Genomic DNA, 16,653 nt, shown 5'->3' with positions numbered 1-16,653 from the left:
ATAAGGATATATAGAAAGAGAGATCAGTGAGAAAAAACAATTTAATGAAATTAAGAGCAAGGGATATGAATAGGCAATTCTAGAGGAATAAGTCTAAAGCACTAATAATCATGTGAAAAGAAGCTTAGTCTCACTGTTAATCGGGAAAATGCAAATCAAGACAAGAACAAAAAATGTTAACCTATGAGAGTGGCAAAAGAAAAAATATGTTGATAACATCAACGTGTCAAGCTCTGGTGAGGAGACAAGCACTCCTAGGTACTGCTGACTGGAGTCTAGCTAGGCAAGCTTGTTGAAAGGCAATTTGCCGATCTCTCAGAAGTTAAAGTGTACATTCCTTGAACCCAGAAAGCCACCTCTAGGAATTATCCTTGAATAAATACATATGCTATTCATCGAAGAATTGTTTGAAATAATAAAATAATAAAAAAGGAATATAATCATATATCCACATTATGCAATACCATCATGCAAGTATTAAAAGGAATGAAGTAACCTTGTACTGGCATGTACAGATCTCCAGATAAGAGTTAGGTGAGAAAAAGTAAGTCACACGACAATGTGTATGATATGATCCCATTTATCCCATTTACGAAAGGACAGAGTAAGTGCAATGAACCTTTGTGTGTAATTACATGCATGAAAAAGACAGGAAGAATGCAAAAAGAGATTGCTTTTTAGAAAAAAAGACACAAGTTTGAGAGGAGACTCTTCACTAGGGCTTGTCATAATTCACCCATGTGACACATTGGTTTAGTATTAATTGGTATAGATAGCAAAGCTCTACCTTATCAAAATCAATTAACTCTGCCTGCCTACTATTTGTAGATTCCTTCTTGCAAAGGGAAGCAGAGAGGCCTATATTGTAAAAGAACTAAACAAATGATTTAACTAACATTTAAATGATATTACGTTGTGTGTGTAATGTGTGTGTGTGTGTGTGTGTGTGTGTACACATAAGTGTATATATATATATATATATATATATATATATATATATATATATATGAATTTGTTTGGATAAATGTTGACCTGAGTATTCACTGTATGGGGGCTGTGATCTGATTTTACTGATGGTCTTATTTCACAAAATATTTCTAGAACTATCATTTTGGAGCTGTTACAACCTATGGTACATGTTTCCCTGCTAGGAGAAATTGTGGAAAATATTCATCCCTTGCAGGGCACATTTGCTTTTTAGAAGCAGTCAGAAGGTATTTGGAACCAAGCCTATTTGGGGATATTGGGGGTCTCACTGGCCAGCAAATTCTGCTGCATTTAAAGCTATTGATTTGTTAGCAATATTTAAATCAAGGAAGTGAGGGAGTGACCATTTGTATGCACAGGAAAGTCTGAGAAGCATTGTTCTAAAACACTGGTTTCTAACTTTGGCTATACCTGGGAATCATGTGGGAAGCTTTTATGAACCCCACTAAGGGTGCACAACAGGTCAATTCAATCAGAATATTTGCAGGCAAAGCCCAGGTATTAGAGGCTTTTAAAACTTCTCAGGTGATTCCAATGTGCATCCTAGGCCAAGAACCACTGGTCTAATATTACCATCTCACAAGCTGCTGGTTAATATGTTATGTTCCCAGGGAAACCCCAATGAAAGCTCTCTGAGTTTGGACTCACCCAGGTCCAAACAGGAAGACCAGAGCTTGGGCCATCTGTGTGTGTGCTTTGGACAAAACTCATACTCAGTGACCTTAATGGAACCCATCCTTCAAATTATTCAGAAGGAAGTCTCTCTGGGGGATTCCTGCTATCCTATCAGGATGCAAAAGGGAAATTTTTAATTTATGCGAACATTTGGAGATTTGTCTTAAAATTCTTTACAGTTACAACTTGCTGAACACTCTGTTTCATGTGGGAGTAAAAATCTCTGGGGATGGGCCAGAAATGTCTGGGATTTACTTGTAGGGGCACTGGGGACTCTCTGGATCCAGTGTGAACATGAAATTGCACTGAAATGTTTTACAACAGGCTAGTGCCATATGGAGTGGGTCTTGCTGAACCAGTTATCGAAACATAAGGATTGAGAAATGGGGCTGTGCTTGAGGTTTTTCAAGTCTCTGATGTTGCTTGACATTCATTTGGGTTTATTTGCTGACATCCTCTTCTAGATTTTGCAAAGTTAAGTTGTTGCATCATTGAGAAAGTGATTTATCCAGAGGTCTTTAATAAATTATAATTCACTGCTGAAGTGGTCTTTGGTTTAAAAAATCAATGTGTTCCCAAAATTAAGAGTTAAAAGGAGAACTTATGCAAGAATATTTAAACCTTGTACCTGTCTGTATGGTCCTTTTCCTTGCCACTGTATTCTGATCGTTAGTGGAGTCTGTCAGAAGTGCAGGTGCCTTGGGCCTATGATCTTTTTTAGTGCTCTTCTGGAGGAAGATTTTTATTTTTGTATTCTTTTCACTTATGTTGTACTAAGTGAATCAGTAATGAAGTGATCTAGATAAGGGAATTATCAGAGCCTCATGTTTTGGAGTGTTAGAGCTAGAAATAAAAAAGAAGAAGAACACAAAAAGATTCTAATTTGGGGCATCACTTTAGTTGAAAGGATGATTTGGTCTGAGAGGAGTCATCCCAGTGAGAGAGAAGATAGGAAAATTGAATTAATGAATTCTTGTATTTGATTAAAAAAAGAAAGAAATGAGGGGATGAACATGTCAATTAGCTTGACTGTGGCAATCATTTTGTTATGTATATTTTAATCAAAATATCATGTTGTACACCTTAAATTTTTACAACTTCTATTAAAGATAAAACAAATAAAAAGAATGCACATAGAGGGGCACCTGGGTAGCTCAGTCCCCTTAAGTGTCTGACTCTCGATTTTAGCTCAGGTCATGATCTCACAATTCATGGTGATCGAGTCCCACATCGGGCTCTGTGCTCACAGCGTGGAGCCTGCTTGGGACTCTCTCTCTCCCTCTCTCTCTCTCTGCCCCTCTCTGCTCTCTCTCTCAAAATAAATAAACATTTTAAAAAAAGAACTCACATGGAGTAAAAGAGTGTAATCAGTAATCAGACAGCTGCTTATGATCTTTCTGGAAAACATAATTACTATTCTCCACCACCACCTCACGGATGCACTTTTCCTTAGTGTCATTTTGTTCTTGGTTGGTTGTTCTTATGGGACAACTTATTCTGCACTCTCAGTGGCCAGAATGGAATATATTGCTCATGTCTGCTAGAAGAACCAGGAGTCACTGGAAAACAGCGTGTTTCCAGCAAGAGACTTTAAGATGTGCCTCAGGTAGCTTACTAGCACAAAGCAAGAGTACTGTCAGAAGTACCGGGCTGGGGGAAATATTAAAAGGATAAAGGTCAGCCTGAAGTTAGGGTTTCTAGTGACCAAGTCCCATCAAAAAGAATATAGCTACTGCAGCCATTGTTACTCTGGAAGGCTATAAATGTCTAAAGGGGCTCAAAAGGAAGGAACACATAATAAAAAGTGTGCCATGTGAAAGGTATATCCACCAAGATGAGTCAATTGGCTGATGCTCTCTACCTCACAGAGGTCAAACAGGTGGGAAGTCATTTATTTTGTAAAGAAATGCAAGGCACTGATTTATGTGATGCACTGCCTCCCTCCTGGGAGGAGGTTGGAGCAGTTCTTGCAGCCATAGTGACTGGTGCTGCAATACAGGCTGCTTGTGCTCAGTGTATCCCATAGTTCAGGACCAGGCACCCCTTCCCTCAATGCCAGGAGTGTTGGAGGCTGGCAGCTTGCTGAAGGAAGCTGCCTGGCTCAGGATCACATCCTTCTATGGTGGTTAGCTCCCATCTATCTTCCTTGGAGACTCACACCCTTCCCTCAGTGAGGAAGCACCGTCTCATCTCCAGGGCTCCCTGTGGGATCCACTGAGGCCTTGTCTGGGACTGCATCACAATTCACCTGCCTTATCTTGCTCCTGTATCTTGCTCCCTCGCAGGTGTACAGGTGTTACTTCCAAGATCACTCCATAAAAACCATTCTGCCCTCAACTCTCCATCTCAGAGTCTGCTTCCCCGAGAACCAGTTTGCATATATATAAAAATATGTTCTGCTTGAAATGTATGAAATTCTTTAGAAAAACCAAACTGACTAGCTCTGATGGGTTGATAGAGCAAAAATATTGGCACAGGTCAGAAAATAGATGGCAGAGCTGAAGCCTAAGCCTGCCAAGGGATGCCACACCTGAGAAATTTACATTTGACTCACTCTCTGTCCTAGTAAATATTCTGAAATGTGCTAATTTATTGTGCACCAGTTACCTACACCTAGGGAGCAGGCAGATTGGTGATAAGAGCTTCTAGAACAGACAGCTGGTGTCAGGGAGGGGCTGTGGGGATCCTTGGGAGAATGGCCAAGTAGAATCTGCTTTCTCATTTCAGTCTCCCATTTCATCATCAGCTCCTACTAGATTTTACTGTTTCTATATTCTTTGCCACTTAAGAACCTGTACATCCTCAAAACCGTATCTGTGGACATCTTTTTGCCAACATAAAACCTTTCCATTGTGATGGGTGTGCCACTACTATTCTCGTTTCTGACCAAAGTAGAAATTTGAGATTACCCTAGTTTCTTCCCTTTATCTTATTTTCTATACCTGCAGCTGCCAAGACTTGTTGATTCTACTTCCTAAATATCTCTATAATTCCCTTTTCTTCATTCCATCTACCTCTTCCCCAGTTTAAGCATAAATACCTCTTTCCTAAAATATTATAAGGCTTTTGAAATTGTCACTTTGCTTCTAGTCTTGAATTGGAATTTTATCTCTTACATCTACTAAATTCTCTAAAGTTCTTCATTCTCTTCTCTTCCTTCCTCTTTTTTCTCCATAGACCTTCCTTGGGAGATTTCATCTACTTCTATGGCTTTGATGTTGATATGCTCAAAATATTGTAAAGATCCCACAGTATCCACACTATCCATATGGGACTTTTCTCTGAGGGTCTAGACCTTTATATCTATCTGCCAATTCTCAACCCCTCAAAAAAAAAATTGGCCCCTTTCCCCTCCAATTGGATCTTTCTTCTCTATTCCACATTTCAATGAATTCCACAGCCTTCTTTCTGCCCAGCTGTCTAAGGCATAAACCTAGGTGTGGTCTTTGATTTGTCCATTTCCCTAATTCCCCAGGTCAAGCCAATCATCCCTGACTCCATCTTCTTTAACATCTCTTGGTCTTATCTCTTACTACCACTCCTATTATAACTACTACCCTGGTCTTACCCCAAAGTCTCATCTAGCTTTTTTGTTTGTTTGGTTTTTTGTTTGTTTGTTTTTAAGCTGGATTTCTGCATCAGCCTCTTAACTGGTTTTTTGGTCTGTGCTGTCCTCCTGCAATCCCTTCTTCATAGGCCAGTGAGCATGGTCTTTCTAATCTGCAAATCTGCATTCCTCTGCCTGAATTCTTTCAATGCCTACCCATTGTTCTTATAATAAATATCTTTGGCTTATAGAAACCCATTATAGTGTGGTCTCTACTTGCCTCTCAAACAATCTTTCTCCCCACATACTCCCACTGTCACTTACAATAGTCCAGTCATTGGAATTCCTCAGTTTCTTGAATGTACAATGCTTTCTCTTACCTCTTTCACACCATGGTTTCTTTCCCTATGTTCTTTACTTAGCTGTGTTCAAGTCTCCATCATGTGGAATGATCTATGCCCATAATCATCATAGTATTTCAAAGCAATTTTTAGAAAAAAGGAATTCAGGGCATCATAAATCATTTGAACCGATTTAGAAAACATGTTAGGGAGATTCAGGCTCTTTGCAGATAACTGAATATTTTCCATGTTGTCCTGATAGCTCTGTAGACTTTTGTGGGCTAACTATCAAAAGTATCTAGCTTGGGTTCTAAATTGGGGTGTTTTTGCACTTCACGATGCATCTGGCAATGTTTGCATGCATGTTGGATTGTCAAAGTGTGTGGTTGGAGCACTGGGTGTTGTATGGAAACCAATTTGACAATAAATTTCATATTTAAAAAAAAGTGTGTGGTAGAATGCTAATTCACTGATATGAATAGAGGCCAGGGATGCTTTTAAAAATCCTACAATGCACAAGGCAGCCTCTCCCATCAAAGAATTATCCAATCCAAAATGTTAAATGGTATTAAAGTTGACAAACTTCGACTATAATGAAATTACAGTTTCATATTTCACTCAGGCACACTTTTCTATTCTAGAACAAAACATAAATAATACTCATCTTGCAATGAGAAGACCAGCATACAGTCCTATCCAAATGCCTTTGCTCTTATATTTTGATTTTTTAATTTCTTTAAAATGGTATTTTAGGAGCACCTGTGTGGCTCAGTCGGTTAAGCATCTGACTTCGGCTCAGGTCATGATCTCCCAGTCTGTGAGTTCAAGCCCTGTGTGGGGCTCTGTGCTGATAGCTCAGAACCTGGACCCTGCTTCGGATTCTGTGTCTCCCTCTCTCTCTGCCCCTCCCCCACTCACACTCTGTTTCTCTCTCCTTCAAAAATAAATAAACTTAAAAAAATTGTCTTTTAATACCTATCTCATGGGATTGTTATAAAAATTAAATACAATAATGTCTGAGAAAACCCTTAGTTCAGTATCTGGTGAATAGTAGTTAGTTGCTCAATAAAATACTTAAAAAAAACAAACAAACAAATCCAACACATAGGGTATGGGGTTTATGGGGTGGAGATGAATAGAATTTACCCAAATGGTTTCTGTGAGCATCACTCGTTTTAGGATCTGTACACGCATCACCACTTCTGAGAACATTTAATAGAATAATATGCATTGACAAAGATCCAAGCACGTACACATACATACTTTTTGTTCTTCTCGTTCTACGGCTGCGTTGCACTTTTCTATTCCGCAGTTCCTCAGAAAGTCTCTGAAATAGCCAAATAGGGTTCCAAGTCCATATCCCAAGTAAGTGAAAACCATAACATGAAGAGGTGCTTCCTCAAAGGATTCAACAATTGGCTTATCGTAAAAATGTGGTTTCCCATTTTGCTAAAACACAAAAGAAAATAGAAGGTTAGTTCTCTTCTATTGCAATAAAATATAATACTTAAAACTTTGGACTTTCAAACTTTTAAATTTCAAATGACATGTTTAAGATCATAAAAAGTGCTTAGAGAAAAGTGGAAATTGATCATTAAAGAGGGTAATCAGAAAGTTACATTTTATTTTACAACCCCCTAATAAAATAATTGATTCAGGCAAAAATTCTCAACAGATGCTAAATCCATTAGGTGAAAAGTTAATGAGGAATATGGTTTTTGCAAGATGCCAAAGTATCACCCCGTAGGTTACCCCCTAATCACAAATCTGAGGTTACTACCTTGACCAGGTGATCAAATTACATCACCAATGTTGGAACAAGAGCATCTGTGCTCTTACCATAATGTAATACTCAATACTCTAATGATACATTTAACCTGAGTTTAGTCAAATGTTTATATCTAATATTAATTTCACAAGAAATATCAGGATCAGGATAAGGGAATGTGGTAAATGACTTCATGAGGAAACAATAAGATAATCCACAATGTTCACAGCAAAGGAAATTATCAACAAAATGAAAAGGCAATCGATGGAATGGGAGAAAAAAATGTGCAAACCATACATATGATAAGGGGTTAATATCCAAAATAGATAAGGAACTCATACAACTAAAAAATTCTTATAAACCATGTTTAAAAATGGGCAAAGGAGGGGTGCCCAGGTGGCTCAGTCAGTTAAGCATCCGACTCTTGATTTCAGCTCAGGTCATGATCTCGCAGTTCATGAGATCGAGGTCTGTGAGGGGCTCCATGTGCTGACAGCGTGGAGACTGCTTAGGATTCTCTTTCTCCCTCTCTCTCTGCCATTCCCCCACTCATGCTGCTCTCTGTCTTTCCAAATAAATAAACTTAAAAGAAATGAGCAAAGGACCTGAATAGACATTTTCCCAAAGAAGATATACAAATGGTCAACAAGTATATGAAAAGGTGCTTAACATCACTAATCAGGGGGACGCAAATGAAGACTACAGTGAGACACCACCTCACACCTATTAGGGTCTGGGTACTCTCAAAAAGATAAAAGATAACAATCGTTTGTGAGGATGTGGAGAAAAGGCAACACTTGTACACTGTTGGTGGGAATGTAAATTGGTACAACCAATATGAAAACATGCAACCCATATGGAGGTTCCTCAAAAAAAATTTAAAAATAGAACTATCACATGGTCCAGCAATCCCATTTCTGGGTATATATCCATAGGAAATGAAATCAGTGTCTTGAAGAGGTATCTGCACCTCCAAGTTCATTCCATCATTATTCATGAGAACCAAGACACAGAAACAATCTAAGTGTCTGTAGATAGATGAATGGACAAAGAATACAGAGTACTGTGGAATACTATTTAGCCACAGAAAGGAGGAAATCCTGCCATTTGCAACAATACAGATAAACCTGGATGACATCATGCTAAATGAAATAAGCCAGACATAGACAAATACCGCACAATCTCATTTATATGTGGAATCTAAAAGATCTGAACTCACAGAAGCAGAGAGTAGAATGGTGGTTGCAAGGGGCAGGAAGTAGGGGAAAGGGTGAGATGTTGGCCAAAGTACACAAATCTTCAGTTACGAGGTGGATAAGTTCTGGGATCTAATGTGCAGCATGGTTACCACAGTTAATACTGTATAGTATATTTGAAATTTGATCAGTGTATCTAAAGTGTTTCACCACACACAAAAAATGGTAACTAGGTGAGGTGATGGATATATTAATTAGCTTGACTGTGGTAATAATTTCACAGTGTTTACATGTATCAAATAACATTGTATATACAGTTTTTATTTGTCAATTATACCTCAAAAAGCTGGAGAAAAGAAGAAAAAAGGGGGGAAAAAGGGTCTGTGGTGGAGGGGACTTTAAAAGACACAACCCAATGCTGTGTGTGTTCTTTCATTGGATCCTATTTTTCTTGTTGTTGTAAAAGCCTGGTTAAAAATACATAATTTGAACAACTGTGTAAGTCAAAATGTGGCCTGGGTATGTATCTTATTAAGGAGTTATTGTTAATTTTGTTAGGAGTGACAGTAGTGTTATAGTTATGTGGGGAAATGTTTTAAACTTTATAGTGTATGCTGAAGTATTAAGGGAATGAAATGTTATGACACCTGTAATTTCTTTCCAAATTAAATACATATGAAGCAATTTGGGGAAAATGTTAATAACTATTCAGTTAGGTAGAGGTTATATGAATGTTTGTTATTTTTTAACTGTGTGTGTGTTTGAAATTTTTTATAACAGAAAGTTATAGGAAGTATTTCTTTATATTAGGTGTCAACATTCCAGTGGAAAGTCACTTTTAGTACCAAACCATTCTGATTCCTGCTTAGTTGATTTGTATATAGTAGCATAATCAATATTGGCTCAATGGGTTAGTGAGTAAATTATTCCTAAGGATAATGTTTAATTACATTTTAGTCTTTAATAAATATTTATACATTCATTCATTCTTTCATTCAACAAATATAATGCAATGCACAGATTCTGCATTTCTCAATGAGGACTGTTTTAACTACTTGGAATATATAACTTTTAGTGACTTACAGGAAATTGTCTAATGCCTACTAATATTTAATGCATTAATTTAATTTACACATATATATTTAAATGATTCATTATATGACATCATGTTAATTGGAAACATTCTTTTTGCTACTCTCATAATTTCTGTTGTTACTACCAGCACTGTTTGATTCCATCAACACAGTTTTCTAGAACATGTCACCTTCCTTTCCTCTATGTTGCTTGAGCTGCAATGTTATAGGATCTCTATGTGACTTAGTCACTGGAAGTTTTATCCCAAGCCACAAAATATATGACAATCAAAAAAATCTACCTGTAGGGGCCCCTGGGTAGCTCAGTTGATTGAGCATTCGACTCTTGATTTCGGCTCAGGTTGTGGAACTGGGCCCCATGTCAGGCTCTGGGCTGAACATGGAACCTGCTTGAGATTCTCTCTCTCTCTCTGTCTGCTCCTCTCCCCCACTTGTGTGTGCTCTCTCTCTCTCTCTCAAATAGTAATAATAATAATAATAATAATAATAATAATAATAATAAATGTATCTGTAGATGAATATTTCTCATCTCCACATAACTTGTTTTTAAAGCAATTAAAAAAATCTTTTTATAATGACATTGAACACTTAAATTGTTACATCAAAACTCCATGAGATATTATTCCTTGCCTCCTTATTTATCCATTATATCAGGTTACTTTTCTAGATACCCAAAACTAACATGGATGGATGTTGCTCTTGTCTCACATGTCTTCCCCAAACATTACCTGGTGGTCTCAAATAATGACAGTGAGATAGCATTGCTTAATATGAGGTCTTGAATGAGAGGTTATAATCAATGTCCTGTATTTGGGATTACAGAGTATTCAGTGGGTGCCAACTGTGAGCTGACTATATGCTATGTTCTGGGGATACAAAGATGAACAAAACAGACCAGGTCCCTGGATCCTGATTTCTTGACCTCTTTCTCACTATGTCCTCACAGCAGTCCTGTAGGTCTGGTGGACAGCTGATATTACTACTGTAGTGCCAGTCTTTGGCTCCTTTCCCTGGCTCTATTCTGTGTTTGACCTTCGGACTGCATCTGTCTTCTGCATTTCAAGTGACCTCCTGACTCAGTTAGGAACCATCTCCTGGTTCCTTCCACATCATTGGGGCACACAATTAGCTTCCTTTCTTCCTGGATTTGTCAGAGTCCAGAAAAAGAGACTGAGATCCTCATGAGGAGGAGTTGATAAACTTTTGTGACTTGTTGGTACAAGGTCGAGGAAGAGGAAAATGAAAAGTATCTGCAAGGAGCATTATGGTATTGTTGTTAAGAAGACAGAGGGAATTAGAAGGGGGTGCTGCTTATGGGGGAAGACAATGCTGAGTTGGAGGTGGTTATGGTTCTCAGAAGTGGGACTGTTTGATGAGCAGTTAGAGATGCAGGGAAAGAGAGAGGCCCTGGCTGAGACAGAGTCAACTACTATGAGGTACAATTTAAGCCATGATTGAAGGTGAATGTGATAAAGGACTAATTATAAAGAGAGAACAGTAGGTCTGAGACAAAATTGGGGACCATAGGGAAAGAAGGGTGAGTAAAAGGGGCCAAATACAGGTGACTTCCAGAAAACTGATTTAGTCTGCTCACAAATTAACCGCTTTGGTTGATTTCAAAGATGGCTAAATTATGTAACCCCATGAAAAGAGATAAACTTCCAGGCCATCCTGTGAAGATCAGCAGAAGATTCTCCCTTTTTCCTTTCCTGGCCCTATATCCATTTATGAGCTCCACATGTGGCCAAATCAAGCAACACATTTCCCCTGAAATCCATGGGAACTTTCTGCTTACATTGGCTCTGACGCAAACCTGCAGTGCACACAATGGTCTACCTAGATGCAAATAACACTCTCAGTTGGGTGCACAGCCTGAGCTTGTGTAACTATTATTTTGCCCCTGTGACTTGTTCTGGAAGAAAGTTATAACATAAAGAAGAAATTTTCAACAATGCCCATCAGCTCCAACCAATATCAACTTTATTTTCTCTCATATAACTTGATTTATTTATTTTAATTTAATTTAATGTAATTTTATTTGGCAGGGAGAAAATGAGATATCTTGATGGAGAACAAAGTCACATGGAAATATATAGGTCTAAACAGATGGAAAGCAACTCATTTACTATATCCCTTTATTTAAAATTGAAGTCCATCATAGCTCTTGGGAAAGCTTTCTCAATCTGGGGTTGGATAGTTATTCTGAAATATGAGATTTTGTCTTTTCAAAGTAAATGAAGCATTAAAATATTGCTTAATAAATTTGCTGGCCAAATACTGACACAGCATGGTAATCTGTAATGTGCTTTACTTCTCTGTTCTAACTTTTCCTTCATAGCCTTGAAAAGAAATAGATCCTGAGCCACCTGGCCCAGAGCACCTGCTCATTTGGGACATTGTGACACCCTGAGGTTTGTTCACCCTGAATTCCTGTCACATCTGGAAATAAACAGGGTGTTGGGGCATGCTGGGAGGACCCACTTTCACAGATGACTAGTCTTCCATTCAAAGTAGCAGGTCTTTTGTTGGCTGCCTATTGTAGACAGTTCTAGGTTAACATCAGAGGGAATATGAACTCAATAAATACAGTCACTTTCTCCCAGAATTGTTAATGTTATGGTGTAGGTGGGAGGTGGGGTGAGGACAGGAAAGGGAGTGAACAAAAACGACCACAACATAAAACAAAAAGTAAATGTCATAAAGATGCCACAAATGGAGGGACCATATCATACAGGGGGAATCAGGGATGGCTTCCTTAAAGAGGTGGAATTTGAGCCCAGTCTTGAAGAGCTTAATGGTGGACAGCCCTTGGACAGCCATGAGACTGCCAGGGTTCAAATCCTGGTACTTTCATTTGCTGACTGGATGACCTTGTTCAAGTTCCTTAATTTCTCTTGTCCTCAAATTCCCCAAGTGTACAATGGAGCTAATGAAGTTGTTTTGAAAATTAAATGAGATAATATATGCAAAGTACCTGCTGCAGAGTAAGTACTCATGAAATGTTAACGATTTTCATGAAATCTGAATAGAGAAGAGAGATGAAACTGTTAGACTAAAACATTTAGGAAAAAAGGGAAAGAATATGCATAGAGCCCTGGCCAGTACTTCTACACAGGGAGAAGTGGGAGGAGGAGAATCTTCCAGGAGACAGCAAATGTGGGAGGTTCAAGAGGGAGGAGAAGAGGGGAGTTGGGACACTGGAGCTGAGGAAGACCATTGCATATGTGGCGTGCTGGTGAAGGGGTGGGACAGACAGGAAGTGGTGGCATTGAGTACTAATAGTAAGGGGAGCTACTTCTTTGGGAATAAAGAAACAGCATATTTAGGAATTTAAGAAATTACCCAATAGATTAAGGATAACTGGAGATAAAGGGAAGAGATAGTATAATTCTCAGAACAGGGCCCCTGAGGGGGATGGGCAGAAGAGCACATGTGACTATCTTGACCAGAATGACACTGAAGGTCTCAGTAGCATCCCCTACGCAACCTCCTCAGAATTTTGGAAAGAAAGAAAAAAAAAACATGCTGCAGGCTTTTGTTTTGCTCTAGGTCCTTAGAGTGGGATAAAAAGGGATGAGCAAATCTGGAATCAAGTTAATTCTGTAGATTAAGCACCCACTCAGAAGCGAGCTTTTGTTTTCAGACTGAGGCAGTCCACGGAATTTGGCACATTCCATTATACTGCTGTGTTGGTCCATGGAAAGAAAAGCCAAGATGAGGATGAAGAGGCTGTCAGGTTTTGGTCACTAGGAGGGTAGGAAGTTTGGGAATAAGACAGTCTTTGGGATAACAAAATGCTGAAGGGAACTTCTAGCACTGGAGATAAAGAAGAGGGCCATCTTCTTTTTTGAAACAGGATGTATGCAGAATTTCCCACATTATGAGAGTTGGGTAGATAGTCCTGCGAGGTCTCCTAGGTAGAACACAAACTTCCAAGGATACTGCATTTTTAGGAATGAGTGTCTACCTACATTGTAATAGCTAAGTTTTGAGCAGAGAAACAGAACCACTGTGAATGATATGGAATAAGAGATAATTCTAGAGATGATGTTGTACTCAAATATGGGAAATGGTTAAAAATTTATGGAAGGCGAGACTATTTCCACAGTGTTGCTGTGAAGAGCTTCCATAATCTGTCTTAGCAGTAAAACAAGCATAACTCATAAAAATTATAAAAATACAACCATTTAAAATACCTGGAAATGGTCTTAAGGACACACAGCAGATGAAGAAATATTTGCTTACTGCTAGTGTGTGTGTGTGTATGTATGTATATATATATATTTTTTTTTTCTTTTTAAAAAAAATTATCATCCCTAAGGTAGTAAAATTTAAAGCAGTTCCTTCTTCAGTAGAATCCTTTTACTTTTACTCTAAAATATTTGAGCGTCTTATTAATTCCAAAGTTGCCATTTATTTCTCTTCTAAAATACTTTGGAATGTCAATTATATGAATGATATAGCCCCAAAGCTCATGAAAGCAGAATGATACAGAAATGATGAGAGTACACAATTCTACCTTGTTTGGAAAGTGCTTTATACCTGAAAGTTGTTTGGGTATATCAAGAAATAAGTACATTAACCACAGCCTTATATTATGTGTTTGGCAGATTAAATGTTTAGAGATGCTTTATAAAACTCATATGTCCCAGTTTAGTCTATGTCCTAACATCTCATTACAAATAAGTGAGACACTTCTGCTTAGAGTATGCCATTTGATTCTATATGTAGATAGTCATGTTCAATTTGGGAGTAAGCGCCTTACTAATAATTTTATTTCTGATTTTTAAGACACCAGGTATAATTAATCATTAACTACTGGCAACCCCTAGATTAAGATGTTCTACATGATAGAGCCAAGTGGAAACCTCTTATCTAGGGTATTCCAGGAGGGTGGCTAGAGTTAAAGAAACTGAGTTGCTCAATCAACAAAAATTATTCAAACCACTGAGATACACTAACATATGACAACTTAGGTTAAAATTATTTTTATACAGTCTTAAAACTCATCAAGCATCCAGTCTACCTAAAAGATTTTGTTATTGTTGTTTTCTCCTATTTCAACACTAAACCAAGCCTTATTAAGTGCCTGTGTTACCAAATACTCTGACAGGAGACCGGATGTGCCCACAGATAGACTACAGGTTGACAGATGTTAACACAGGGAGATTTTCAGGGTACTGTGGGAACTGAGAGAAAGATGTATCTAGCCCTGGCTGGAAGAGGTAGGAGAGGCTTCATGAATGAGAACACAGTTGACCAAGGGCTTGAAAGATGAATGCAGGAAGGATAAGGGCAGTAAGAATGGATAGAGAGAAAGATCCCCAATATAGAACTGAAAGCATCAGGCAAGATGCTCATCAACCTTTCTCCTGGACCACTGCAATCACTCCCTGGATGGTCTCCTTATTCCATCCTGACTCTTCAAATTTTCAGCGGCTTAGGTAACTTAGCTATAAAGTCCATTTATAGCAGTATTTCCAAAGTGCTCCCGATAGATGGCCATTAACAAAAAGGGTTTTGGAAAGGCTACATACCTCTGTGTCTCTTAGGTATTGAAAGTCTGTAAAAGTTAGAATATAAGAGCCATCTTTCTCATCCTTCAATGTTCTTCCCTATTGCTAGCACACAGCTTCCCATGGTAGGTGCTGACTAAAACTCACTGATTGAATCAGCTTATTGAATGATATCAAAATAACGAAGTGAAAAACCATTTAACTTTGGGAAATGCAGCACATGTATCAAATGTATTTTTTGCCTTTCATGCAAATCTACCTAAGCCATGACAAAAATTCTCTCTAGGAAGTGGTGGTTTCTAGCATGAAGCTAAGTGTCTTAGCAGAGAAATGACCTGCCTCAAGTTCTCTGATTTGATTCAGCAACATTAAACTTTCATTCACAGCTTGATTTTTATCCCCTCCAAATCTTTTCTCATGAGGCTACTTTCCTGTGATTTCTTCAGTTCTTACTCTTTTCCCTACTTGCCCTCTGCTGCCACTCTCCCTGATCTCCACTCCACATACATATATACCCTTTGTCCAAAGTTTGAGGCCCAGCTCTGGCTGCTTCACTTTGTAAAAAGATCCAGCATCGATGTACTCACTGCATAACACTGTCATTATACTCACTCCATCATATTACAATAATATTTTTAAAAGAGAAGTCATTTAATAAAAGGACAGAAAATAAAGGATCACTTGCAAAAACAATAGCTTTCATTATCTTGCACTCAGGCCTTTCAAATATTTCAAATATTTTAACCCCGTTGTTTGTCCAGTGTGGCAAAGGCTGGCTGTTCACCAAACCCATTTCTCTTTCCTCTTCCTCCCAGCTGGGCTACATTTCTCATATCCCACCCCCATGTGACTGAGTGATGGCCAATGTGAAATGGCCACTTCCATGCTTGGCCCATAAAAAAGTCTATCTCATGGTCCATGGTCTTTCTCTTTCCCCTACTGCCCTCTGAATGGTGATAGCCAAAGTGACCCTGAAGCCACATATTGAAGATTGCAGAACTTTTGTTAGCCTGGTTCCCTGAATAACTACGTGGGCAGAGTCCTCACAACCTCCTCCTCCTCCAGTTTCATATCACTATCAATTAGACTTACTACAAATGAGAAATAAACTTCTATTAGGTTATGTCATTGAGAATTGGTGGCTCATTTATTATAACATCTAGTCTTATACTATAGGAATTCTTTTAAATTTTGTTGTTGTTGTTGTTGTTTCCAACCCTTGCTTAGATGTATTTGAGAGAAGTCTAAGAACTGAGTCATCCCCTGAGGAAACGTGTGTATCAGGACCCATCTGGACTGACTAAAATTCAAATTTAAATCTGGGGAAGCTTATGCCAGAAAATTCACTGAGTCAAAGATTCAATTCTTGATTTATTGAGCATCTCTGTATGTTAGGCAGTTCATGATGGGAAAAAGGATGTTACCTGATTTAGGCTTCAGTGACCACAGAAGTCAGAAAGACAAGATTATAAACATGGAACTTTTTCAGGGGATAAGATTTTTATATATTAACTACTCCAATCCTTTTT

General features: G+C 38.3%; 1 protein-coding gene and 1 long non-coding RNA gene across 2 annotated transcripts in view; one reads left to right on the top strand and one right to left on the bottom strand.

Annotated features, from left to right (window-relative positions):
• The window catches only part of SPTLC3 (serine palmitoyltransferase long chain base subunit 3), a 130,962-nt gene that overhangs the window by 94,303 nt on the left and 20,006 nt on the right, over window positions 1-16,653 (bottom strand). Inside the window, exon 2 of the mRNA XM_011280956.4 lies at window positions 6,814-6,999. Coding sequence (XP_011279258.2) covers window positions 6,814-6,999 — 186 coding nt within the window. The remainder of the gene's footprint in view (window positions 1-6,813; window positions 7,000-16,653) is intronic.
• LOC123384373 overlaps window positions 1-16,653 on the top strand; it is a 37,376-nt gene that overhangs the window by 10,858 nt on the left and 9,865 nt on the right. The gene's annotated exons all lie outside the window — the stretch shown is intronic.

This window comes from Felis catus, chromosome A3 (genome assembly GCF_018350175.1).
Source record: "Felis catus isolate Fca126 chromosome A3, F.catus_Fca126_mat1.0, whole genome shotgun sequence".
In the NCBI taxonomy this organism is placed as follows: domain Eukaryota; kingdom Metazoa; phylum Chordata; class Mammalia; order Carnivora; family Felidae; genus Felis; species Felis catus.
Note: the sequence above shows the minus strand (reverse complement) of the source record. Positions and strands in the feature narration are given on the sequence as shown.